Genomic DNA, 27,092 nt, shown 5'->3' with positions numbered 1-27,092 from the left:
GCGCGGAGGAAGGCGCCGGCGCCGAGCCCCGCCCGGCGGCGCGCGCTGCATGGCGGGTGTCGTCGTTCTCCCGGCGCCTTCCTCAGCCCCGCCCCGCGGGAGGGGCGCGGCGCCGGGCCCCGGGAAGAGCCCCGTCCCCGCCTCTCTCCGCGCTCGTTCCCCGCGTGAATTGCTCTCCGATCGCTCGCTAAGCAGCGCCTTGGGTGTCTTCCTGCACAGGTCGCCGTGTCCTTCCGCAGTTCCCGTAAGTTCCTGCGCAGCCCGCAACGCTGTCAGAGCTGGTTTGTCCTTCGGCGCCCGCCGTAGGCCGCCGCCTTCCCGCTGCCGGCGCCTTTGTGCGGCGGCGGAAGGGGCGCGGGGGCGGCCGAGCGGGCCGGAGCGGGGCAGCAGCGGGGCCGGTGCGGGGCAGGAGCGGGGCCGGAGCGCCGGCAGGTGCGGGGTCCGAGTCGCGCCGGGGGGAGCGAGCGCTTCTTCCCCGGGGCTTGCCCTGCGGAGCAAGGGCCGGGCGGCAGGGTGGGGCCGGGGGCGGCCCGGCCGGGGGTCTCTGACGGGGAGAGGCCGGGAGTGCCGCCGCCTCCCGGGCCTTAGGTGTGGGGGAGGACCCTGCTGGGGCTGCCAGGCGAGCTCCCCGGAGCGACCCCCGCGGGGTTTGGGATGGGGGCTTTGGTTCTGGCGCACCAGGTTCGTGCCGCTGTCAGCCGGGGGCGGAGCGGGCGCCCCTCCCGCTCCTCGGGGATCCCTTCCCTAGGCGGGCGGGGCGGGACCCGCGGTGTGACAGCGCGCCTTCCTGAAGCTGTGCCAGAGGGACACGGGAATGCCATTCGAGAAAGCCGACCTTTATTAGAGTACTTATTTATTTATTTATTTGTACTTAAATGTTTACAGAGGACATGAAGAAATACATGCGCGTACCCCAATATACACACTACTGAGCATACGTATGTGTTTCTTCATGTACTCTCTAAACATTTAAGTTCTGGTAGACATATTAGGCTTGCGGCGTTTTGCATTCTTGTCTGTGCTTAGGTGTGCAATGCAAATTCAGGTATTCTTCATTGTGAATTAGCGTGTTATATTACTAATATATTGCAGTGAAAAGTGAAAGATAAATACTGTCTGGGTGTTCTCCCTGCTGTTTTCAGTCTCAGCTGGCTCTGAAGCTGTTCAGAATCCTATGGCAAAATCAAATACTCCCATCGTGGGTACCTAATGTTTCTTTCAAAGTAGTTCCTTCAGACAGCATCAGAACTACCTTAGGAATGGATGCTGTCACAACATCATCATCAGTTCTGTTTGGTTTAAATCAATCCCTTGAAAATGTGTTAAGTGAAAGAAAAAGGGAAGTAGGAATGTGGGTTTTTTTTTTTCCAATTATTACTGACTTTTCAGGTTTCTGGTTGTGATAAGCTAGTGTAATTTCTTTAAGGATAACTTCTTTAAAGGAAAGCTGCTCTCTTAAAAAAAGCCCCAACAAACAAAAAAACCCAGACAACCAAAACCAAATCCACACAGTGACGTGATTTCTGTTGATCAGCGTTTCAGCCATGTCTGACAAAAGTGAACTGAAGGCGGAGTTGGAGCGCAAGAAGCAGCGATTGGCTCAAATCAGAGAGGAGAAGAAGAGAAAGGAGGAGGAGAGAAAGAAAAAAGAAGTAAGAAATAATTTTCGCTTTGAAGTTTGCCTTTGCATAAGTAACTTGCCCAAAATTTAAGGGTAGGTTCACGTAATTATCTGCTACGTGCAGTTCAGGGAGTGTCTGTTTAATGGATGTTGCCAATACAAATGTAGTACTTCCATCGTCTCAGGAGAGCAAACACCTACTGTTTTCTTTAGAATTGTCCATACAATGTTATATATTAGTTTGGGGTTTTTTTAATCCTACTACAATGCTGTAAAGTTCTGATTTCTTGTGTGTACGTGGCATCATTAGTCAAATCATTGTAAACTATTGCCTGAAAGCTCTGCTTAATAAGTTGGAGTGGTGTTAACTCATTTCTGAAGTACAGTCCCCAGGATGTCTATATGAATTGTCTGACTGGCAGTATTATTGTACAAATACCGTGCTACAGCATTCTGCTCTTTGACCCATCCATAGGCTGAATTTTAAAGTCAGATCAACACTCAGGGTGTGTACGGTTCTTGTGTGTTAGACGTGGTTTGTTAACATTGTCTTTGGATTTCTCTCTCCTAAAGTATGTGACAAGCAGTGATTTATTGCTGTTTCTCCTGAGTGCAGATCATGCCTTATAAAAGAAACTTTTACTGGAATGTTTTGGTGTTTGGGGATACTTTTTCAAGACTTCTCTGTGTTTTGGTTATGATCTGGTTGCTGTTCTGAATTAGGATATGACTGAAGACTGGACAGCTGCCAACTACATGATTCAGACAAAAAGGAGAGGGAAATATCTCAAATTATGTTCTAATGATCTTGTAACAAGATATTGCCTGTATCTGAGATTCCACACATGATGCAATAGCTTAGCAGCTGAGAACTTGCTCTAAAATTTGGGAATTGCTTTTTAAAAAAGCATTTTAATGATTGTGGAAAGATATGGAGTGTTCAGCATCTTTTATGGTAGAGCTTGCGTTATTTCTAAATTAAAGAGGATGAGGGTGTACATTTTTGAGTGGGTTTTTTTTGAAATCTAGCAGATAGTAACACAACTTAAAGAAAACTGCTTTTCCTTGACACAGTTATTGTAATTTCAAAATTACAATATGATGGTGTCTCTTTCATACACAGATACGTAATATTATTTCTTCAGTCTTTGCATATTTCAGTGCTTAGTATTACTGTAAAAAAAGTATTCTTAATCTTAAGAAGTGTTATTCAGTATGGCAAACTGTTTGGATGTTTATATATGTCTTTTAAAGACAGTGCCAAAGCTACAAAACTTTGCTGTTCCCATCTGTTTACTTTATCTACAAAAAGGACCATCAGAATTACTGGAGTCAAATACTTAACCTATATGATGATATGTTTCAGAAGAACAAAAAGGCCCTGTGAGGTCTCAAAATAAATTAAAGGTTAAATGCTATAACTTAATTATTGAATCACTTTTAGACTGACCAGAAGAAAGAAGTTCTTCCTGTACAAGAAGAATCTGATCTTGAAAAGAAGAGAAGAGAAGCTGAAGCATTACTTCAGAGCATGGGGTTAACGCCTGAGTCTCCCGTTGGTAGGAATGTTAATATTTGTTTCAGATAAATGTTTGAGATTTTTTTATTTGTTTTTGGGGGGGATTGAGGTGGTTTGGGGGGGGTTATGTTGGTGGGGTTTTTTTGTGGTGGTGGTTTGTTTATTTTTGTTAGGGTTGAGGTATTTACATATCTAAAATTAAAATTCTTACTTTTTGGGGGGGTATACGTGTCTGGTTTTAATACTAATTTGTCCTGCATGATCTCTGTTATAAAATGCGAAGTGATGTGCTTCAGTACACATAACACTTTTCTATTAAATACATGTTTTACACTTAGTGTGTTGTTTGAAGCATATTAGTTAAAATATCATGTATTAATATCATGTATGTGTTTTATTTCCCCTTCCCCCCATTTTTCTTGCACATTATTCTACTGTACTTTTTTTCCTTATTCTTTTTCATAATGCTAAATTTTAATCTTTTACACCCTTGTTTTTCTTTTATCAAATACCTGACTGACTTTGATGGAACAATAGCAAGGCTGAATATAAAAATTGATTGATTAATATCTGTGCAGCATATTGGTTGTTGATTTTTGCCTTTACGTAGTCACATTGTTCTGGAAGATGAAAGCAAAGAGTGTGATAGTTCAACTCCACTTTTTGTCTCTAACTTGGAAATTGAAGAGGTTTAAAGCTTAGCAGTTTGGGTTATTGGTAAGGTTCTATTTCAACTGGGTTTGTAAATAAGTAATAGTAATTTCTTATGGATATAGTATCTCTGTGATTATATTTTCATAATTGCTTTTGCATAATCCTCAAGTGTTCAAAAGCAAGCATGGAGTAAACAGCATTACTGCTGGTTCCATTCCAACAGCCACAGCAGTAATTTCTGGTAATTTGAACTCTTCTCATAGTTGAGAGAGTGCATTTGGGCTATGTTAGCATTACCATACAGCTTTTTAAGTAATCAGGTCCGACCTACTACTGATTTTGCTTGCTAGACTAATGGTTGAACACTTCCTTGCATTAAGTTTGCCAAGGCAGTTGATAAGACTTTTGTAGAAACACATATGGCTGTTGTTGGTTTGTTTTTTTTTTCAAATCTATGAGAGGATCCAAAAACCACAGAATAGTCAGTCCTCAAATCGCATTATTGCATGGGCTCAGAGTAGCTGTGCATGAGGAGCTCAGGGGTGTCGGCATCCAAGACTGGGGCGCAACCCTGCATGTTGTGGTTAACTCCACTGAGCATCTACTTAACCACACCCTTCAATGGCAGATTTGCAGGGGATTCATTCTGTTCCTTTTCAAGATAACCAGATCTGATGTGGATCCTAAGTCAAGCTAATACGTCCTCCTTGGTACCTCGCAATTAGCATGCCTAAGGCCCAGGCTCCTTTTCTGCTGACTGGGTACTGGCAGGTGCAGTGATCCCGTGCCTGAGCTGCTTGGTGTGCAGGAAGCTTGTGCTGTCACTGTCAGTGGAGGTGGATGGCTTGACATTAGATTCCTTCATAGAAAATTGTATGAAAAATTGCTAAGACAATTCCTGTCCTGTTAACTGCCACAGGGAGAGCTCTTTTATGGGAGGAGGGACCGTAACAATGTCAGTATGATTTTGATACCTACCATACTTGTTATATAAGAAGCCATAAGTTAGTGAACCAGAATTACTTTCAAGAAGGTATTATAGTTGAATTGTCTGTTGGGGGAGGTGAAATTTCATTTGTTCTTTTGGTAAGACTGTTGGTCCCTCAGTGGGATTCCCCTGAGTTATGGGAAGGCTCTCCCGAAAATCGCTTTCCCCGCAAGAGGGCGGTGCAGCACCAGCGCTGGGCGTGGGTTCCTCGGGCCCGTCCCGCGACCTCAGAATTTCTCTCAGCACGCCTGGTAATGCGCAAAAACAGCGATAGGGGGGCCTGTGGGCGTTTCCTTTGGGGTAAATTAATCGTGCATGGCGATGAGGAGTTGAAGAATTTATATATTCTTATACATCCCTATTTATAAGTCTGAGTATGTTTATGTGTGTATTCACGAAATATAACTCTAAACCTGTAAAAAAAAAATCTCCTGTTGGAAGAATTAATTTTGTAAAAAAAAATTGAAGAATTGACTGTGGGCTTTGTAAAATTACGGGAGAATTTTTGTCAACCAGAGTCGTGTCTCTGCTTTGGGATGGGATGGAAAAACTCTAGAATTCACAATATGCTTGTTATTTCAGGAAATTCTATAGAAATCTTGCAGATCTAAATTCAGAGTTCTCCTATGCCTGACTCCTGACAGAGTAGATACCAATTTATGTACATAATTTGTGTTCAGTTGAGTAACGGTTCTTTTTAAGGGATGCTAAGCAGTGAATGTTTGACATATTACTGAAAAATGAAGCATATGAGTAGCTTTAGCACACCCCCTGATTCTTAAGTATCAACCCTAAGTTTCATTAAATAATAAATTTGACTATTCCTAAAAAAAGTTGAAAGAAATGTCAAAATAACTTTGTGTTTGTATCAGATTGCATGATATCATTCACTATTATGTATCAGTTCCAAAAAACATGTTACTTTTTAAAGCATAAATGCAGTCTTCACCTGTATGCTGAAAATGAACTGACTCGTAAGAAAAAGTTTCAGTATAGCAGTACTAAACTCTTTACTGTCAAGTAAAAAAAAAAATCATCCTCAAAACCCAACACTAGAAACTTTATTGTAATACACAAGATTTATGTGGATTTGATTCAGACTAGAACAAGAATAACCGCATGTTGCATGACAAAGCCATGTTCTTGGTCCACGTTTTAGTGATCATATGTTTTGAAACAACATTGCCAATTTAACACATTCATTGTCTAATTTTTAACAAAGACTGATGTCAAAGCTGTATTAACAACTATCCTTTTTTATGTTTAAGCAACATGATCTAGTGGAAATTACCCTTTGAAAATCGATGTCATCATTTGTCAAAAGTTCAGTTTAAAGATATTTTTTCAGTTCATTTTCTCTTAATTGTCTCTCGCTCCATGTTTTTTTTTTTTGTATGCCCAAGGTGCATAAATGCCAAACAACTGCATGAAAGTCCAGCATGAATTGTTAACATTGTCTTTTCCCCTCTCTTTCTACTGTTCATTTTCATCCATGTACTTTTTTGTTTGCCATCACTTTTTTTTTTTTTTAATACTTCATTTTAAATTAATTTGAAAACATCCTAAGCTGTGCAACCTCTGCGAGTAGTAACAGCGGATACCTGTCTGTTTCACTATTTAGTCCCTCCTCCTACCTCTCCATCTTCCAAATCTGTGAGTACGCCAAGTGAGGCTGGGAGCCAGGACTCCGGAGATGGTGCTGTTGGATCTAGGTACGTCACTTTCCTTGTCATGTTGCTTTGCTCAGTACTTGTCTTTTGAATAATTAAGCTTTAGAAGGAGTCAAGGTTAATTATTTGATTATAATAGTATGAGGTTACAGTGTACAGGACTGTTTTGCAGAAGTGCTTTACTTTACAATTTGAAATGCAACTACAATAATGTGGAGTAGTTTAAACTTGCAAGTTTAAAGTAAAATGAATGTCTTGGGACAACAGCAAACTGGATAAGTCCAACTTCTGGGCTCTTCCAGCTTTTTCTAAAGGAGGGTGTGTATGAGTGATAGTGTATTTCCCTTTCTCCTCAGTCCTAGTTGGTCTAATAAAAGATAATGTCTACAGACTTTGCATTACTTCTGGCTTTAAGTTTTCCTTACTTAGAATCATATTTTTCATTATTTCACTTTGCAGCCATCTGTGTAACACACCTACAGCACTTGCAGTCTCTCTTTTGCCAAAACATAACGCCATCTTAGTGCAGCCACAGTCGTTTTGTTTTTTTTTCAGTGCCCATACTTGCCCCACCTATTTGACCATTTCTTTGTACATGATGATTTGGGACAGGCTGCTGTAGAGTCAGATGAATATTTCTGTTAAATATTGAAAGTGGTGATACGGGGGTGATAAGGTGGGAAATGCTACTTCCAAAGGGTATTTCTGCTGTTTCCCGTGCACAATCTGAGAATAAGAGCAGTAGCTGCCTGTTAATATTGGTAAGATATTTTCTCAGCAAATGAAGTTCCTCTACTTAAAATTTACTGAATATGCATTGTGGATGAAGTTTAGTTAAAGCACAGTAACTGCAGCAGTTATTACTTTTGATCTTGTATGAGCAATTGTTTTGGAGAAGGAATGAATACTTAGACCACTTTGAAACATCTTTTAAAAATACTGCAGTGATGTCTTGTATGCATGTGGATTATGCATTCTTAATTATATACAGTCTTAATCTTATTCAAAATATTAATGACCTGAACAGCAGTTTCATGGTGCATGTTTCTAAGTAGAAATCATTATGTTAAAACAGAGAATAGATCAGGTAGCAAATATGAACCCAACTTTTTTTAACAGTGCCCAAGTGTTAATCTTGTTTGTCCATCATGGTAATTAAGAGCCAATGTGATTGTTCCTTAACTGAGTAACAAGCAAATTTTAATTATTTTAAGTCTGTGATTATTGCTTATTTAATAGTCATTTTATATTTAAATTCACTGTCTGGAAGAAAAAACAAGAAGTATTTGATGATGACTTCTTTTAAAGAAAATAATTCCTTCCCATTCATACCTACTTTAAATTCAGTATGAAACAGTATATGTTGGCCACATACCTGGGAACTGAACACCATGTTGTGTACTAAATTTATTTCTACCTCATCAGTGCACTGTGCTCTCTGAGTGGATGTTCTCAAACATAGTAGCACAATGTTGTATGCATACATTTTCTTATGAAACCTTGAGAAAACTCGTATCCTAAACCTCAGTAGCTTGATGCACTTTCAAACTTTAAATCTCTGTCAAGATTGTGGTATTTAAGGCATGAAGGTTTGAATGTACAGCTAAATTGAAGGCATAATAGAGTCCCTGTAAGAGTCTCCTTGCTTATTCTCTAACCACTGGATAATATTCTTCCCCTCCCCCGGGAAAGAGGTGTCTGTATCCCAGACTAATAGTACAAGTTCATACATTTCTAACCTACCCATACATTTGAACCTGAAAGTTGGACTCTGTGGTATCACTTGGTCTGTTACCTGGTATTACACAAGTGACTCATATCAATGTGAGATGTGTTAGAAGGCCTCTTCTGTGATGCTGAATCTTGTCAGTAACTCTTAGTAATTAGTAGAACAGTGTCCAGACTGTTCCTGCTGTTACTTCCATCTGTCTTGCTTTGTTTCCAGCGCTAAAGAGTCGTTTCCTAGTTTGAGCCTGCTTTTTTTCCCCTTTTCCTCAGTTAAGAGTATAAATTCAAGACTAGAAATTAATATAGTTGGTTTGCTTTTTGGCTAGGTGGATGCTTCATTGAACTAGTTCCAAAGCAAGAAAGACTTTTTAGAGATATAGGAGGCCTTAGGAATGTGCCTGGATATGGGGAAGTTCAGGCATATGGGCACTTCTGTTCTCTGAAGCTTGTAGATAAATTCATGGAACTTATGCCTAACAAACAGCTGGAAAACTAAAGAAACAGTGGTTTACATCATTTTGGTACGTAGGTAATAGTTGAATTTTATCTCAGAATGTTATCTTTATTTTAAAATAATATCTCTGAGAAACATTTGTCTATTCTGCACTGCTTGACTTCAACTGTTTTAAAAGACAGACTGTTCCTGGCACCACTGAAACAACTGTTGAAAGTGAAAAAGAGTGCTTTGAAAGCAGGAAAGCTACCTCATTAAGGGCTAGATCTTAAGCAGGTGCAAAAGTTGGAGCCTTTTATATTTGTAGCCCTGTCCCCAAGTTCCTCTCAAATTGGATTGAAAAAGTTGAGAAAATGTTTGACAAGTATTGTGGTGATGCAACATTTGTATCTGTAGCCAAGTTACCCTTTGCAACATGAAGTTTGGGGTGGTGCGTTTTTGTTTTGCTTATGATTGAATGTGAAATGCAATATACAGCTTGAAGTCTCAGGCACCAAATTAAACTCCAAGCTTAATTCTCTTTGCTCAAGAATGATAGCAGAGATGTAACAAATAAATATACTCAAAGTAACTGACTTATGCTAAAATCATGTGTTTTCTGATGCACAAAAGATATGAAAAGGTTTTGGAGATTTAAGTGTGAAGTTATTGCTGTGGATGCCATTGATTTGCTAGATATGAAAACAGTGGATTTGTATTTCTTAATTAAACTATGATTAATACTTCTAATGCATATTACAAGAACAAGGTAGTGCATGACACTCATTTATGAGCTTTTATGGCATTGTGTGTACATTTTTCAGATCAATTTTGCTTTTAGGAATTCTGCTCTTGGTTTATAGGAAAGTTACCATGTATGGGTTAAAATTGTAAAATCACTTATTTTCTTTATTCAAAAACATGGTGTTTATATATATATAAAATAACATCTGAGAATGTCAGAAAAACCCATACATGTTAATCTGTTAATCTCTTATAAGTGCGTTTTTAAAATTGTGGCCAAGCCTGATAGCAGCCAGTAGACTACATGAAAATTTGTGAAGAAAGGATGAAGGCTAAAAATGAAGGGGGCAGGGAATATTGATTCCCCCTTCATATTTCTCCTGATACAAAAGCGACTTGAAATAGATCCATTCTGTTCATTATTCCACATGAGTTTGAAACGTGTTATTAATGTAAAGCCCACTATTTCTAAGAGATTTTAAGTATCTTAAATGGAGTTGGCTCTAACTCAGATGACACTTACAAGCCCAAGGCAGTGCTTAACCCATAATTACTGCAATGTCACATCTTGGAAACTCTAGCAGTTCTCTATCCCAGTGGAAATGCTTTTTGCCCTGCTACCAGAGGGCTTATGTGTTGACTCATTTCCTTTACCAATATGACAGTTTCCTCCACATATTTACTGCTCTGGGCAAGTTTGCATTACGTTAACAAATCTGCCTTCATATGACATGAACAAATTTGAACAGATTTTAAAAACAATGTGAAATTTTTAGTGGTTCTTGTCAGTATTTAAAATAATTTTAATTGCCTTTCATAAAGGTTACGTTTTTTGCAGGTCTTTAACTTTCAGTCTTTAAAATAGTTTAATTCTTTGCTGATAGCTCTGAATTCTGTGCTTCTTAACTTTTATAATTACTGCATGTGTTATTGCACTGAGTGCTGAATTTCCCATAACTGATGTTGCATTGCCTTGTTTCTTGTGAATAATGAAATAACTATAAGCTTGCTGTAACTCTAGAATTTTATAGTGTGTATTTGCTTCACTAATCTCTGGCCTTTTTTGCTAATGCTGCATGATTGTTCAACCTGGGGTGTCAGGACGCTGCATTGGGATACTGATCCATCAGTTCTTCAGCTCCACTCTGATTCCGATCTGGGGTATTGCATAGATTTCTTATATTCCCTCTTTCATATGCTTATGGATAATAAGTATAAGAACTTATTTTTTCTTTAAGACTTCAAGTTGTTGTTGTTAAGAAACTGTTCTGTAAGTAATGAAAATTTGCTGTCCCTAGACTTAGCACGGTTTGCTTGCAATGGGAAATTTTTATATTATTTAATATACATTAGATGCTTATTTGTAATAACAAACCTTATTTGTGTTTTTCTTTGAGTCTTTCTTTGACAAAATGTAATTTATTTAAAAAAGGTTAGAATGACTGTATTTAAAAACAGAATAACTCCCATCTTTCGTTATAAATATGTTTATAAAAGCTGTATCTCATTATAAGCACTTACTAAAACCCGTATTATGCTCTAAGAATTATGCTTCTGCTTACCAAACCCTTTCAAAAGGTGTTACTCTTCCACTTTTATCTTAGGAAAGGAGTGGATAATAAAAAATTTAATTTGATATAGGTAAATTGTTGGATCATTGCAGTATTATTACAGGACATACTGCAATTAGCTTTTACAGGAAGCTCCAATGACCAAATTAATTTTGTGCTGGTTTTGGAAGTACATTATATATTGCAGTTTATAGAATATATATTGCAGTTTATAGGATCTTCCATAAACCAAAGCCAGAAAGCTCAGAGGTTTTCAGTATTGTGCTCTGGAATAATGTATTATGGATAAATCACTTGTCAGTGGGAATTTCAGGTTAGACTTGCAGTTCTACATTCTAAATGCTGTGTTAGAGGTGAACAAAAAAGGGCAGCAAAGTTAAAAGACTAGGAAATGCTTTTTCCTTCAGAATAACTAAGTTGGTTTTCAAACTTTAAAATCCTAGAACAGTTGCTGTACAAACGTGATTTATCAGCAGATCTGTTCCACTGAAAATAGTGTGGTGTGTGATATATGTGGCAGTATTCTGGTCAAACACAAAGAGCAAGAATTTAAAATTATATCCTACAGTCAGGATGTTTATATATGCACGTATTTCTTTTTGTCACAGATGTATAAATAGCTGATTTAAAATAACAATGATAAAAAATTAGTAATAATTGTGTGACTTCTTCAGAGTTAAGCTTTCATTGGATTTAAGTTTGACTAAGCAGAGCTGTGAACAGGATGACTTGGGTATTAGGTAAAATGTGAAATAATTAATAAAGTTAAATGTGGGTTTTTTCTGATTTCTGTATTAATTTTATTTAGGCGTGGACCTGTTAAACTTGGAATGGCCAAAATTACACAAGTTGACTTTCCTCCTCGAGAAATTGTTACATATACAAAGGAGACACAAACACCTGTTATGACTCAGCCAAAGGAAGGTGAATGATTAACTTACTACTACCTAAGTTATTTTTTTTGTTTCTTTGGTTATAGTAACGATGACTGGGTGAATTAAAACCAGCATTTATGATCTTGAGACTTAATAAGGTAAATTAAAGTTGATATGGGAGATAATTGATATAAATTGTGTTATTCACACAGGTCTTGCTAACTGTCATTCTGCATCTTGTTTAACATTACTCTTACTACTAATACATGGTATTTTCACACTCCTAGTAACTGTTCAGCTTAGACACCGAGTTGCTTAATTAGCTGACAGCTGATAAATAAATGGGATATATTTTGCATTTATGACATTTAAGAATACACACACAACTTGGTACCTAGGAAGTGCTCAAGACCAGGCTGGGTGGAGCTCTGAGCAAGCTGGTTTAGTAGAAGGTATCCCTGCCCACAGCAGGGAGGTTGGAGATGATCTTTAAGGTCACTTGCAAACGAAAATACTAGTTTTGATCTAACTTGTGTGTAGTTCTACAACACAATCTCTTTGTTGTTAAATATGACTGACTTTGAGCATGTGTCTTTGCTAGCAATTTTAGGACCTAAATCTACATTCATAATTTTGCATTTTCCTGCTTTTTGATATGTGAACTTTTGGGTCTTTATGCAAGGATATGTCTTTCAAACTTCATTATTCAGAGAGCCAGAGGATATGCTTTTTTGCTAACTGTGTTTCTTTTCCATTCTTCATTTTATCTGTATCCCTGCACTGATAAGTGTTTAGGGTTTTCCTGCTTTCATTTCTCCCATGCCCTTAACGTTTCCTTTCTCTAATCCCTCAGGTCTCTTTTCCTTCCTTCAGGTTCATGGAATCTGAAGACTCAGTTCATAGTTTATGTGCTTGAAGAGTTTTATTTCTGCTGCCTGTTGACAGTGGAAATTGCTTGGGATTGTATGATCTGAGTTTCACAGTGGATAGGCTGTAGTTGAGGTTTACTGTAGTGCAGTTGGAAAGGTGGTCATCTTTATTTCTGCATTTACCAGAAAGCTCTCTAATACACGTGTTGTCTCCTGATCCATTCCACCTTAGAAATACTCATTTCTTTAGAACCATCATAAATTTTTTAATGTACGTGTGTTTACAGGTGCCTTTTCATCATATTAGTGTCAAAGATCTTTTTAAGGTCTCTCTGCATGAATACATTCATAATTAAGCTCTATGTTCACATTTTACAATGACATCTCAAATACGACATAGAGTAAAAAGAGTAAATCATTCTGCCTCCAAAAAAGGAGTCACTAGGTAAGAGATTTTTATTGTGGGAAGAAAACTTTGAACTCTTTAAAAACAATTGACAAAAGCAATATACTGAATTTTCAGGGTGCAGTTAGATAAAGTTAAATGCTATAAAATGTGTCTTACAGATTCTTATTCTCACAATCTGAGTTGTTGTGGTTTTTATTTATTTAAGAACATGTACTGTAAACAAAGATAATCTTGTGAAGTACACTTGAAAGGGTAGCTTGCAACTGAATTTACACCTGCAGTAGCTCCTTTGTACAGGAAACAAGCTGCATCTGAGCTGGGTTAGATCCAATGACCACACCTCCGTATAAAATTAAGTGAGCTGGACCCTTAATTAATATATCTTTAGACTTTAAGATGCTGCTGGAGCTGTACTTTTGAATAAAGGAAAATAGAAGTAGTTTTATTAGATATGCTGTGCAGTTGTTCTGCAGGTTTAGGTCCACTGGTGCCATAGGTTTCATTGTGCTAACACTGATCTGGAGGGGGGGTGGATAAAAACAACAAACCCGCAATAAAACACCAAACTAAACACTTCTCTCTGATCCAATTCTGTGTGGCACAGTGGTTTTGTAGTTGTATTGTAATCTGAATTAGGAAACATTCAAACTACAGCCAGTCTGTCCCACTAGGGACAGATAGAGAGGAAATAGAAGTAAACTAGTTTTAAAACAGTTTCTAGTTGTTACGGAAATGGCAACACATGCCAAGTAAGTTAAATAGGAGAGACTTCATGTCCTCAACTGAAAGTTGGCATTTGGAAATGCCTGCTTTGGATTCAGTGTAACAATTAAATTAATTTTGAAATGTGACAGCTTCCTTGGGAGGTGAAGGCATTTAGTGTGCTAACAGTTCTTGCAACTTCCATTATATTAGTGCAGTACTAGTATGTTGATTTGTTATGACCTCCAAGTGTTTGAGAAACTGCCTATCTTAGGAAGATTGAGTCTTTCATTGTAAAACAATAAAATTGGGATCTCCTAGAAATCAGTTTCACTGAGATTATAGATTGAATCTTATTTAGAGTGGTAAGTATTTTGCCACAGGAAGTCATTCACTGTATACTGAACTCTATGGAATTTTAAATTTCCCCTTTAATTGAAGTTAATAAACATGTTTCACATAGGAAGGCATATGTGTTTCACTATAGGAAGATGCCCACATCCAAAGTACACATACAAGGTAAATTTGCAATACTTGTTGGGTTGTTTTTCCTCACACTGTTGTTTTGATTTTTTCTCTTAAATTTTTTTAGTGTTCTGACCCTACTTTTCTGTAGCAGCTCTATTTGTTATGTAAAAGAAATGAAATGAAATTATGAAATTATTCATTGTTATGAGGAATATAGCAGAGAAAATAGGTCCTTTTATTTCCTTGTTCTCTTGGAATGTTCTGTTTCTGTTTTGGGGAGTTTTGTTATTCTGTACATACAGTAATGATGACCATCTTTTTTATTTAGAGACCAATTACATTTTTTTTTGCTTGATAAAAGTGTTGTGCCACACTTGATGCTGTTCTCCTTACTTGATAAACTAAGCCTGAGTGTCTCTGTCTGTGTGCCACTTCTACACTTTAATAACTTGTCATGATCATAACATGAACATACGGTTTTCAGGTTGCTCCATTGTCCAGCATCCTTGTTCTGACATCCCCTTTCCTGCTATCTACGTCTGTTTCTCACTGATGCTGTGTGTAACACTTCTCCTGCTTCCCTCATTGTTCAGTGTTGGTGTGGTCAGCTACTTATTAGGGCTATTATTTAACCTCTATATGGCAACAGATTTTTCACATCTACTATCTGAAAATACATTTGAAATTGTGTTCCATTCCGTGACTCATTTCCTTCTAGCAGGCAGCAGAAATAGTTTCAACAACAGAGATGTAATTCAGATGTGAACTCTGCTGTGTCTTAATGTTCTGCAGGCTCTATGTTGGCCAGCACACACAGTGTTCTAATCATTGGTGATAATTCTTTTTTTCTTATCTATACATCTTACTACGCTGCTCTCTATCATACTGTTTGATCTCTTCCTTTGTGATTTGGTAACATATTGTTCAGAATCACGTGGAAAGAAATCATTCACCAATACACCCAGCAAAGATGTGTTCTGAGTCCTCGAAGTCATCAGTTCAAAGGAAGATGGGCACATAGGGGAATTTGATTTTACGCAGCTTTCACAATTAAGGCAGACAGTATTAATGTATTAGCTCTGCCCTTTGAGGAATAATTGTCTGCTAATGTCTCTAAGACATAGAATTAAAATATTAAGCAGAGTAATAACAGTATGGTGTATGGGATTTGCTCCTTGGATGCTGTTATGGTGAATGTAGCATTTATGCATTTTAATATTTTAATAATAATAGCAGACTCTTGTATATTCATGCATGATCCTGTTGGATCCCTTTCAACTCAGAATATCCTGTGATCCTGTATTATCTAGTACATGCCTTAAATGCACAGTGAAATATAGGTGGGAAAACTTGATATGAAGACATTCAGCTTAACAAAAGCCACCCATTTCACAGATGATTTAACTTTGATTAACCTACTCTGCAGCAACAGATTACCCAGACAACTGGAACTCCACTCTACAGTGTTTATTGCTAGGTGCAGCCTAATTTATAGCACTGCTTTTCTTTCTGTCTTGCCAAAATACATCACGATTTCGATGTTAACTCAAAAATTCAGTGGTTCATTAAATCTGTTTTTAGCATTCATTGACAAGAAATTTGTTGCTATTAAAGATTGCATAGAAATAGCAGCTACTTTGCTGCTCAGTTTGTAACCTTAGATCCCCTGTTTGCCTGTCAGAAACAATATGGTGTTAATCCCTTAGCATATTATAATGAATATTCATTAATATGTTGATGTGACAGTCCCATTTCCTGTCTTCATGACCCTGTGACTTTTCCTAGTCTTAGAAACCCTTTTTTAATCTGAAATTGTATTTGGTGTACTGACAATTGAAGTGGCATAAAGTACCCGTAGGGACAGTCAATAATGAATAAGGGGGATGAAGTTAGGGAGTGCCCTTAAGGTTTCCAGACTGAGGTGACTGACTTGAAATAAATGCAGTACACAACTGTATCATGGGTTCTTACTAGATGTGGAACTTTTTCAGAAGTAGCGTGTCCGATCTTTCAGTCTTCGGGTGATAAATTATTATTATACCAATTCCTTGCAAATTCCAGCATCTTGCTTGTTATCAAATAAATTCAAGGTAAAGGAGAGACAGGAAAAAGTAATTAAAACAAACACTTCTTACCTTTTTTTGTAGTCCAACAGTTTAATGCTGCCTTTTTTGATTGTAAACTTCTGTGAGAAAGCTTCCCAGGTTTGGATAAGGAGCATTCTAGTTTTGGATAATAACGTCAAGAACTTGTACATGTGGGGGTTTTTTGTTTTGTTTTTTTCCCCTACAGATCCGTTATTGAAAAAGTTTGCATATGACTCTTTTTTAGACAGAATGTTTTAGATTTATGTAGTTACAGATAAATCAGTGAGATGACACGTTCAGTTTCAAGTCTGATACTTCGAGAATATTAAAATAAGTGCTGTATCCTGCATTTAAATGCAGTAATATCAGCTGGCCATATGCAGTGAAAGTACTATGAAGGAATTTATAGCTCTGTATAATATATGCCATTTATGTTTCAAACATTAAAAGGCAAGAGCAATCAACTATATGATCCTTTGAATAAAATATGTAGATTAGAAGGTCACTTAGCACTAAGGGGTTGACCATCTACTTTGACAAGAATTTGACTCCTGTCACTGAAAATGGTACTTAAAATCAGTGTAGTATGACTAATGGGGGGTTGGGCTGAAATTTCTAATTTGGGACTTTCAAAGCTAGAATAATGTATCCAGGGTGACCCAAACCCAAATCTATAAATTTGAAGGCATCATTTAATTCTGCAAGATTGATTGGTAGCACGAACGAGGGGGATTTTTATCCAAGTGAATGTAAAATGTGAATATGTGGTGCTGTATTTGTTGATCTTAAAATCATGTGTGTTAACTCATATTACATTTTTTAATTAACCATTGTTCACACCTGTAGTGATTTGACATTAAGAATTCCATTCTTTGGAATGGTTACAAGTTATACAGTTTTCAGGTTACAAGTCCGCTGTACATGCGAATCCATCTAAAAAGGAGCAGTGTCTTTCTGTTTCTCTGCGTGATTATTTTGCCCAAAAAAGCTTTCATTTTTTTTAAGTAGCACAAAAGCTGTAATTGGCATGCTTTGTAAGGAAGTGTCAATGTGCAAGAGAGTGGAGATCACTAAGAATTCTTTTACGGGTTCTTTCCCCTTTGCACCACCGCCTCCTCAGCAGGGTCACTGAGATCACTAGCTTTTCTTGAAATGGCCATTTTCACTGGCAGGTGCATTATACCCTGTATTTTCAGATTGTTTTTCCATTCTGAATGTTTGGCAGGTTGATTGCTCTGGCTGCATTGACGGAGAAAGGGCTGACAAATGCGGTTGGGCTGGCTGAAAAGACAGTGATTACTGTTTTCCTTTGTGGCTGATTGAGGCCCTTGAAAGGAAAGATTTTAACCTTCACCATTTGGTTCAAAAGTATGAGCATATATTGAAATCATTCATGCCATTTATCCTAGTTCTGTAAACTTGTCAGAACATAAAAATCGCTCAATTTCAAGTAATGTAGGATTGGCATACGTCATTATCATTTTGATTAAGTTGGAGTTTGTATTATTGTGTGCATTATACAGTGTCATTTAAAGCTTTCTTTCCTGCAGGTACAGTTATATTTTTATTGCCTATACTATGGAGTTAGAAAGATTTTCAGACCTCTTTAAACCTATCACTATGTGTGTGGTTTGGCAGCTGGTATGGCCTACAAGCTGTATTTTGTTTGCAGGGTAAAGGCTTGTCTGTAGACCTCCTGGAGTGCTGGTAATTGCACAGGCTTGCCATTGGGGAAAGACATGATTGGAAGCAGTCAGGCAGAAAAATGTTGTGCCATCCCATTGCCACCTCATAGCAGAGAGACAATCCTAGCAGTACCATCTGGTTGTTGCTATCTAGTCAGCTGGCCTGGCTGCTGGGACCATGGCTTGGCAGCTGGTTCCCATCCCTTGACCACCCCCTATTTTTTTTTCACCCTTTTTGTGTGCATGTGTGTGGATTTTTTTTTCCTTTACTTTTTGTGTTAGATAACTTTGAACATGGGTCAGGGAGATGGCTGCAATAAACAAGCCCAGTCCCTGTTGAACGCTGTCTCATTACTTGTGATGAGGCATGCAGCAGTCTCCTGCTGCCATCCCCTTATAAACAGATGACATAGCTGTTTAACCAATAAAAAGAATCTTTTCAGAAGCTTATTCTAGAAAGTGGATGAAGAAAAGCCAGGAAATACATATTCCACAACACTAAGTCATTTAATAGGTATTTTCTGGTTTACAGCATTCAAAGAATAAAATGTAGAAATGCAGAGAGTGCTGTAAGCCTTGTCAGTATTCCCGAACATTAACATTTTGTTATTCATTGCAATTAGGGAAAACACATTTTCCTGTAAAGTTCTCATTGCCAAACATGGTACAGATAATGAGACTTGCATCTAGAATGACAGAAAAAATGTAATCTCTCTGCTATTACCCTTAGCAAAATTTGCCTCTCAGAATAGCAACCTGAAAGCTAATGTAAGCCATCTTCATGCCATGTGCAGACCCATTAGACTCTGATGGTTTCAGATCACAAGAAAGCAGCTGCTGTAGGCTTAGACATTTGATTTTTTCTTTATTCTGCAGCATTAATGTGTCAGTATGTTACACAGAACATGCATCCACCACATGGTTTTGTGTGGAATCATAAATGCCTGTAAGAGATTTCTGCTTTAGATTCTTTACAATTTCTTTTGTGTCTTATTTCAGTTTATGCAACTACGTAATTTAGTGCAACTCACACCCAGGTGTAGACAGTATTCCAGTGATATTTTGGTTGTTATGTTATCCTGGGGACTGCATTTTACAAATACAACCATTTTAAGCTGCATGATACCATTTTACATCAGCTTATTTGAGATTCACGTGGAATGTTACTGTTACTCTTTAGAAACACTGACAGTCTCACCATAATGTTTCTCCTTAGATGAGGAAGAGGAAGATGATGTGGTTGCACCAAAACCATTAGTTGAACCTGAGGAAGAAAAAACATTAAAAAAAGAGGAGGAGGAAGAAGGTACTGTTCAGCTCAAGACATTCTCTGTGTGCTGTAAAGAAAGGCATCAATACATTTTTATCTTTTTGTTTCATTAATTTAAAATTAATTTGTTCAATATCAATCAGCTAGCAAAAGATGAAATGTAAACATTATTGAAAATCACAATAAATACTCATTTTTCTTTCTTGAAAAGAATTGGTGAAATCATGCAGTCCAGAAAATGTATGTACAAATTTTTTTCAGTTGCCCCTCATGAACTTACAGAAGAGGAAAAACAACAAATTTTGCATTCTGAAGAATTTTTAAGTTTCTTTGATCACTCCACAAGGATTGTTGAAAGAGCCCTTTCTGAGCAAATCAACATTTTCTTTGACTACAGTGGAAGAGACTTAGAGGACAAAGAAGGGTAATATGAATGTTGAATACTTTCCTGTGAATGTCCAATACTTTTAATTGAAAAAGTGATCTAAGATTAATATTTCTTAATTGTCTTTGTAGAGAAATTCAAGCAGGAGCGAAACTGTCCTTAAACAGGCAGTTTTTTGATGAACGTTGGTCAAAGCATCGTGTTGTCAGTTGTTTGGACTGGTCATCTCAGGTAAAAAATAATGCTTAGATTAAACAGTTACCTTTGTAAATTGTTCTGTGTATTCGATTGTGATAAAAAGTACGGTTGATACAGGCTGCATTTCTAAATGTGTTCTTTCCATGGTTTGCAAGAAGTAGACAGAGCTGTTAATCTTTTGTGAAAAGTAAAAAGGTTTGTATTATGAAACAAGCCTTTGGTATATTTGCTTTTGGTTTATGGACTGCTTTGAAAAGGTAACTCTGAGCTTCACTGAAAAGAAAGCTCACTTAAAAGTACTGGGTTTTACAGTGAAAGGAAGTTATGATGAAAGAACTAGACTGATGTGTGCATTAATGCTGTTTTATGAACAAAATTAGTAACAATTACGGTTTTAACTGACAATTTTTCATTGAGTTATAATGTAAGGTGTTTTTTTAACCCTATTTTGGTGAAAGAAACAAAAGATTCTAGGATTATGTGAACCATTAGCCAGTCATCTTGCTTACTTTGAGTTTTTTTCCACTTACTGTGCAGTACCCAGAACTGCTTGTAGCCTCTTACAACAACAATGAGGATGCGCCTCACGAGCCTGATGGGGTCGCCCTTGTATGGAATATGAAGTACAAGAAAACTACTCCAGAGTATGTCTTTCACTGCCAGGTATGATTCTACCTTGGGAGGCTCAAGATTTTGTGATGATGAATTTGGACAAGTACCTTCCTGATGTTTGTCAGTGTAATAGTTTCATTGGGCTGGCATTCACTTCAGTCACATTTATTTGCCAGCAGATGTTGATACCTGGAGATTGCGGCTGAGAAACACTATCCTGTTTCAGAATTTCTGACATCATTCAGAATTCAGTCTTGTTTGAGAACTGATTTTCTTACTTTATTTAAAAAACAAAAAAAATCTTCTTGTGTAATGGTTGAACCTCAAAGGTTTGTATGTAAGGGGATAGAGTGGGATTGTATATAGTACTACAGATTATTTTACTGAATAAAATGAAGGCAGCCTGAGGAGATGGAGCAAGGATGAAAACTAGAAGCATTCATCAAGAAAAAGGCAGATAGAAGTTTTCTAGTAGTTTTCTGAAAGATAAAAACATGCAAATCACTTGCATTGTGCTAAGCCCGAGATAGCCGCTTTTTTCTGTTGTTTCGGAAAATTACGTAGTTGAATCAAAATTTAACCTCAAGTTGTCACATTACTGTCACAGCCCGGATTGCAGAAGTAACTTTGTTGTATCAAAATGTATTTCTACATTCTCTAAGAAAATAACTACAGAACGTGGCGAAAGATTATTAACATTTTGTGGGTTACTGGGCCTTCCTTTGCTAACAAACTATGCTAGGAGCAGTATAGATGTATATGAAAGAAAAGAGGAGGAAAACTTCATTTTATGATGATAAAAAGATTGTTGAAGGGTTACAAAGGGTATGTGAACCCTTAAGTTCACTGGACATTGAAATAGTGTATTGAATAAATCTAGGCGAAGAACTTGTTCTGATATTTGTCCTCATTTGCTTTAGACATAGTGTCATTGAATGATAGTTTATGCATATTTTGTTGTTTGTTTTTCTTCCCTTCAGTCAGCAGTGATGTCAGCTACATTTGCAAAATTCCATCCCAATCTGGTGGTTGGTGGCACATACTCAGGCCAGATAGTGCTGTGGGATAATCGCAGCAATAAGAGAACCCCAGTGCAGAGAACACCACTGTCAGCTGCTGCTCACACGGTAGGAGGTGAAATATCTTCAAGGACTGTGCCATGTTGAGATGTGTTCAATGTCTAGGAAACTCTGTCCAGTGCTACCTGATTGATAATGCTTAAATGTTTATGTCCATATTTTGGACATTCAGAAAAAAATCAAAGTGTCATAAAAATCAAAGTGTCAAAGTATCAGTTTTATAGGGGAGTATTTGTATTTTTGGTTGTGTTCAATCTTTCATGCTTTGTTAAATGGTGAAGTTGTATATTTTACTGTGTGTTAATTATATCAGAACAGTTATTACCTGTAAATTGCTTTCTGATAGTATTTTACGTTTCTTAGCACCCAGTGTACTGTGTGAATGTTGTTGGGACCCAGAATGCTCATAATTTGATTAGTATCTCAACTGATGGGAAAATATGCTCTTGGAGTCTGGACATGCTTTCCCAGCCACAGGTAAGATAACTTTGGATATATATATATAGTATTTATTCCAGGTCAATATTTTGTAAAAAATTTAATTAACTTGAGAAACATTAATCAGTTTCCCAACACCCAGAATTAAAGTAGCTTGATATTTGATAAAATATTTCCCCACCTGGGGAATCAGATATTTTCTGTTGGTCCTTTTGTATATTTTCATTGCACTTGTATTAGTGGTGAAAACAATTTTAATAAGAAAACTTCCTTAGTCCAGCCCAGTCTCTACAAGTGAAATAAAAAACCCTTCCTATTGCAAAATCTAAATGTTTTTGTAGGTGTTAATATTTCTTTTCATAAATTAAGTTGCTGATATTTTCACTACAGGATAGCATGGAGCTGGTTCACAAACAGTCCAAGGCTGTGGCTGTTACCTGCATGTCTTTCCCTATTGGAGATGTCAACAACTTTGTTGTTGGCAGTGAAGAAGGCTCAGTGTACACTGCATGCCGTCATGGCAGGTGAATACAAACTTTAATTATTCAGAGGAAATAAAAACAGTGAAAGGATGAGTCCCTGCATGCTTTACACTCCTAAAATTATTTAAAATGCATATTTCCTCCTTTGTGTTGAAGGAGTTCAGAGTAGTTGTATGTGAACTGCAGTGCACGCTTTTTCCTGAGTGAGAGCTTCATTAAAATAGGAGAAGTTGGAATATTGAATTGGTTTTATGAGTTGTGTTGATGAGGACAGCATAGGTCACTGTGGTTTCATTCATTTGAATTGTAGCAGAACATTCCAAACTTCGTATCAGTTTTGTAGATAATTGTACAGTAACATCACGCACAAATCTTAAATTGGCTAGCTGTGCTCCTGCTGTTCAATCTATTTTGAAATTGTCTTGACTGTATCTTATCAATTGCTTTCTTAAATACAATTGAGTGTCCAGGTTTCATCTCAAATACACATCACCCTCGCTGCACAGCTTTTTGGTTCCAAAATACCCAAAATTGTATCACTTTTGTGTAACATCCTTCCCATCTGTTCCCCCCCCTTCTTTTTCATTGCTCCTGATAGGAGGCTATTAGGGATATATTGTTACTGGTTTATGTCTGAACCCCGTGTCCATAAACTACATGCAACTTCTCTTAAGTCAGTGGGAGTTTTATGCTCATTCCCAAAGACTGGATTTTGTTCCTTCTGTGAATGGAAATTTTAGCTATTGCTTGGAGGACAATGTAGTTGAATGTGTGGACTGGTACCTGCTGAATGAGTCTCTTCTCCCTGGGATATATTCTGGCACTGAGGGTTAGTAGAAAATAGATGTTGAACTTAAGGTCTGTTTTCAAGCCTGGTCTTCTGTGATCCTGCTGTGGTGAAGCCTTTTGCAGTGAGGTAACATCCATATAAAGCAGCAAAATCTTCCTGTGGCTATGTTTAAATTGCATTTCAGTGCTATCTCTGTCTGCAGATGTACAGTTTCCAAATAAATTAACCTTGGTTGTATATTCTGAAACAGCAAAGCTGGAATCAGTGAGATGTTTGAAGGACACCAGGGACCAATCACAGGTATCAACTGCCATGCAGCAGTTGGACCTGTAGACTTCTCACATCTTTTTGTCACCTCTTCTTTTGACTGGACAGTAAAGCTTTGGACAACTAAGGTAACTTAGATAGTTCAGTGGTTTTCTTCGTAGCCCTTGACACAAGGTGGTGCTATAATGTAAGCCACTTAAGGCAGTTCACTAATCTGAAGTCAAATCCTGTGAAGCCCTGAGGTTCTTAGCTGGAGTCCTGCATAGAGGAGGCAGCTGATGGGCAAAACTGCATTTAACAACATAAAGCTTTGCTTTCAGCTTGTACATCATTTGTGTACTTCTGATCCATTCTTTTCACCCTTTTGCCCTTTGTTATCAACAATGATTACAATGTAATCAAATGTAAATCATGTTGTAAAGTCAGTTGCTTCATATATTCATAAGGCAAATGTTTTGCTACAATTTTTGTGGTGGACTAAGGGACAGCACCAAAACTGATGTCAGTTAAACTTCATGAGGCTCACAATTGAAATATGTCATTCCTATTGCCAGAATTACTTCTTTGACAGTTTGATGCCCTGAGGAATGCAAAGCAGAGGAAGCAGGGTTAAAATCTCCCAGTAATAGTCTGAAGTGCTGTCAGTGAATTATCATTGGCTTGATTCACAAGATTCTTAATGCATTAAATTGACAATCTTTTAAAATGTTGTCTTGCTATGGATTGTTTTCCAGTAGCAGCCAGCAAAAGGGCTGCATGCTTTGGAAAGCATGCCTTTAATAATAGCATTAATTTTGGGCTGCTTTCTGCAGAGGCATTTTTTTAAAGCAAATCAAAATGTGAATTACTTTTTAGTTATATTGAAGTTCTGTATTTTGGTTTGCCCTTTAGCTTTATAATTTTGAAATGCAGGTTTTGGGTATTGCATTTTCATCTTCACTTTTTTTCAGAATAACAAACCTCTCTACTCCTTTGAAGACAACTCAGATTATGTTTATGATGTGATGTGGTCTCCAACTCACCCTGCCTTGTTTGCCTGTGTGGATGGGATGGGCAGACTTGACCTGTGGAATCTCAACAATGATACTGAGGTGAGGAAGTCAGGTTAACAGTCAAATGTAGCTGGAAAACTGTTTGTACACTTAAGAAAAAGTCAAGAGTTTACCACAGTGTTTTGATTTGGGTTTTTTTGTTGTTCTTAGATATTCTGTAGTTCAAGTAGCTTCTGTGTAATAGACTGCATTCTTTGATTACAGGGTTGCAACTCAAATGACTCCTCATAATGAATAACAGCAGTAATTGTTTTACCTGTAACAAAAGTGCAGAACATCTGTTGGTATAACACTGATCCATGTTGTGAAAGTGATTATAGATCTCCCACCCTGTGGCCTTGTCAGCCTAGAGCTTAACAGTGTGAACAAACCTCTTACCACAGGCCTGTTCCTGTTGCCATGATAACACTGCAGTGAAGGTGTCATTTTTTTTCTCAACTTATGAGAATTGACTGTTTGGTTTTCCAGTGTGAGTTATGAACTGCAGTATAGTATAAATCTTTCCCAAGACTTGTTGAACATAGGTCACGGGAATAACCTGACAGATACTTTCTACTTTAATTTCACCTTTTTAAAACTACATATAGAAGAAAGTTGTAGACCATATCCAGGCCCTGGCTTCAAATTGGAATTACCTGCCTTTTGGACAGGACTTGACCTGCTAAAACAGCTGATTTCATCCCTGCCCTCTGTCATAATCTTTCTTGAGATCCCAGGGCTCCTTGTCATTGACTTGAATAATGCCTGTCTGTGCCTCCTGTCTCACAGGAAGAGTGCAGCTGTGCTTTTTGATAGAGGACATTTGAACTTTGGCCAAGGGACAGAAAACGTGTTGTTTTGGTCATGTCACTGAGAGTCTTTGAATGGTGTGCAGTCTCTGCTCTGCCTACTGCACATCAGCTGAAGGGCTGGGAGCTTCTTTTGATACAACAGGGAGGGAGGAGGTGTGTTCTGTGATCTGTAGCTTATGGAAACCTGATGCATTTTTAGCAATGTGCTTCAAATCCACATAGGTACCAACTGCAAGCATCACTGTGGAGGGCAACCCTGCTCTGAACCGTGTGAGATGGACACATTCTGGGAGAGAGATTGCTGTAGGTGACTCAGAGGGACAGATAGTTATATATGACGTGGGAGAGGTATGTACACCATGTACTGTGCAAAGTATATTGAGTTTCTTTGCCCTTTACTTAGCAACCTGCTTTTCACTTTTTTCTCCTGTCATTACAGAAATCACTTTTAGGTATAATTTTTATTTTCAAATTAATGATTCCTTTTAGTGTTTTATTTAGGGTGTTCTAGCATAACTTTTTAGTGTGCTGTCTCCCAGTTAAAAAGGTGAACTAAAATGAAAGAATCAATGGCTTTTGTTTGTAGAGACTTTGTCGTCTTTGTACCCGAGGCACATGTGAAGTCTGACTGCAGTGGAGCAGTGTTGATTTTGTTCCTACAGGGATGCTGTTGCTCTTGCAAGTATGTGTACTGCAGTAGTACAGAATTAATTGATGGGCTGAGGATGTAGCATTAGCATTCCCTTTTGGAGGCAGTCTCTCAGATGAAGATGTATAGCCCAAGCTTGTAATTATATCATTATATACTTAGAAGCAGGAATTCTCAAATTCTGCTTCTTTTATTAGTTAGAGCTATTGATGGCCAGACAGTTTTTAAAAGTGACACTAAATAAAGGTAAGCTCTTCCATCAGAACCTCTTCTGAACATTACTGAAGTGCTCTGCTGTTCAAGGTGAGCTCAGATTTATTTATCAGTAGGTCTAAATAACACGCTCTGTCCACAGCAAATTGCAGTTCCTCGTGGTGATGAGTGGACTCGCTTTGGTCGGACACTGGCAGAAATAAACGCCAACAGAGCTGACGCAGAGGAGGAAGCTGCGACCCGAATCCCGGCCTAGAGCTTAAAAACAGGCAGCACTGGGAAACTTGGGAATGATTTGATGCAAATCCTAAAAGTGCAAGCATGTGTCGGTTCAAATCGTAGCTTAAGGGAGGAATATATGGATTCAACTATGGACTTTGAAAGCCTATTAAGATCACTGAAAATCAGATCTTGCATTGTCACTTTTTATATATAAATTACAAGCACATTCTTGGATTTGTGTAACTTTTAATACAGTTAACTTTGCAAGGAACTTAACTTTGCTGAAACACTAACCCGGTGTAAATTTGCTACTTGGCTTCTGAAAATTGTACTCTGAAACAGTATCTTTCTGAAAAGTAAAAGTTCTGTTCCTAAAACTTTCTGTATTACACAGACTAACCTTCATTAGGTAGTATTATGTCTGAAGCATTCTTTAATTTGAACTCCTCAAATTACCCATGGATATGCATGCATATGTTCCAAGTAAGTGTCATTGTTCATATATAGCTAAGCCTCAGACTCTGGTAGTGGGTAATATATGTGAATAAAAACTTGTCTGTAGTTACAAACCTACTTGATAATCAGCCCTGAATTAATGAAATACGTATTTAATACCAAGTT

The 27,092-nt window shown here is 37.7% G+C and overlaps 1 protein-coding gene across 6 annotated transcripts; it reads left to right on the top strand.

Moving 5' to 3' along the window:
- Positions 1-80: 80 nt before the first annotated feature.
- On the top strand, positions 81-27,044 carry DYNC1I2 (dynein cytoplasmic 1 intermediate chain 2). 6 transcript variants are annotated; one of them, XM_050340193.1, is made up of 17 exons: positions 81-244; positions 1,535-1,652; positions 3,066-3,180; positions 6,404-6,494; positions 10,459-10,518; positions 11,737-11,852; positions 19,240-19,329; positions 19,555-19,717; positions 19,810-19,909; positions 20,414-20,539; positions 21,469-21,615; positions 21,931-22,044; positions 22,396-22,529; positions 23,528-23,672; positions 24,495-24,635; positions 25,610-25,735; positions 26,392-27,044. In XM_050340193.1, exons 2-17 carry the CDS (start codon positions 1,545-1,547, stop codon positions 26,503-26,505), a joined length of 1,890 nt encoding a protein of 629 aa, XP_050196150.1. In that variant the 5' UTR covers positions 81-244; positions 1,535-1,544; the 3' UTR covers positions 26,506-27,044. The 6 variants fall into 6 exon arrangements, with proteins under 6 accessions (XP_050196150.1, XP_050196148.1, XP_050196152.1 ...); XM_050340191.1 differs by having other exon boundaries at positions 6,350-6,494; XM_050340192.1 differs by lacking the exon at positions 81-244 and adding an exon at positions 413-432 and having other exon boundaries at positions 6,350-6,494.
- Positions 27,045-27,092: the final 48 nt, after the last annotated feature.

The sequence above is a fragment of the Myiozetetes cayanensis genome, unplaced genomic scaffold (assembly GCF_022539395.1).
Source record: "Myiozetetes cayanensis isolate MyiCay16 unplaced genomic scaffold, myiCay2020 scf9, whole genome shotgun sequence".
Taxonomy (NCBI): domain Eukaryota; kingdom Metazoa; phylum Chordata; class Aves; order Passeriformes; family Tyrannidae; genus Myiozetetes; species Myiozetetes cayanensis.
Note: the sequence above shows the minus strand (reverse complement) of the source record. Positions and strands in the feature narration are given on the sequence as shown.

Coding starts and splice junctions, on each gene's coding strand:
- DYNC1I2 (XM_050340191.1), top strand. CDS start 1,545: ATGTCTGACAAAAGTGAACTGAAGGCGGAGTTGGAGCGCAAGAAGCAG. Junction 19,910..20,413: donor GTTTGGACTGGTCATCTCAG/GTAAAAAATAAT, acceptor CTTACTGTGCAG/TACCCAGAACTGCTTGTAGC. Junction 24,636..25,609: donor ATCTCAACAATGATACTGAG/GTGAGGAAGTCA, acceptor AAATCCACATAG/GTACCAACTGCAAGCATCAC.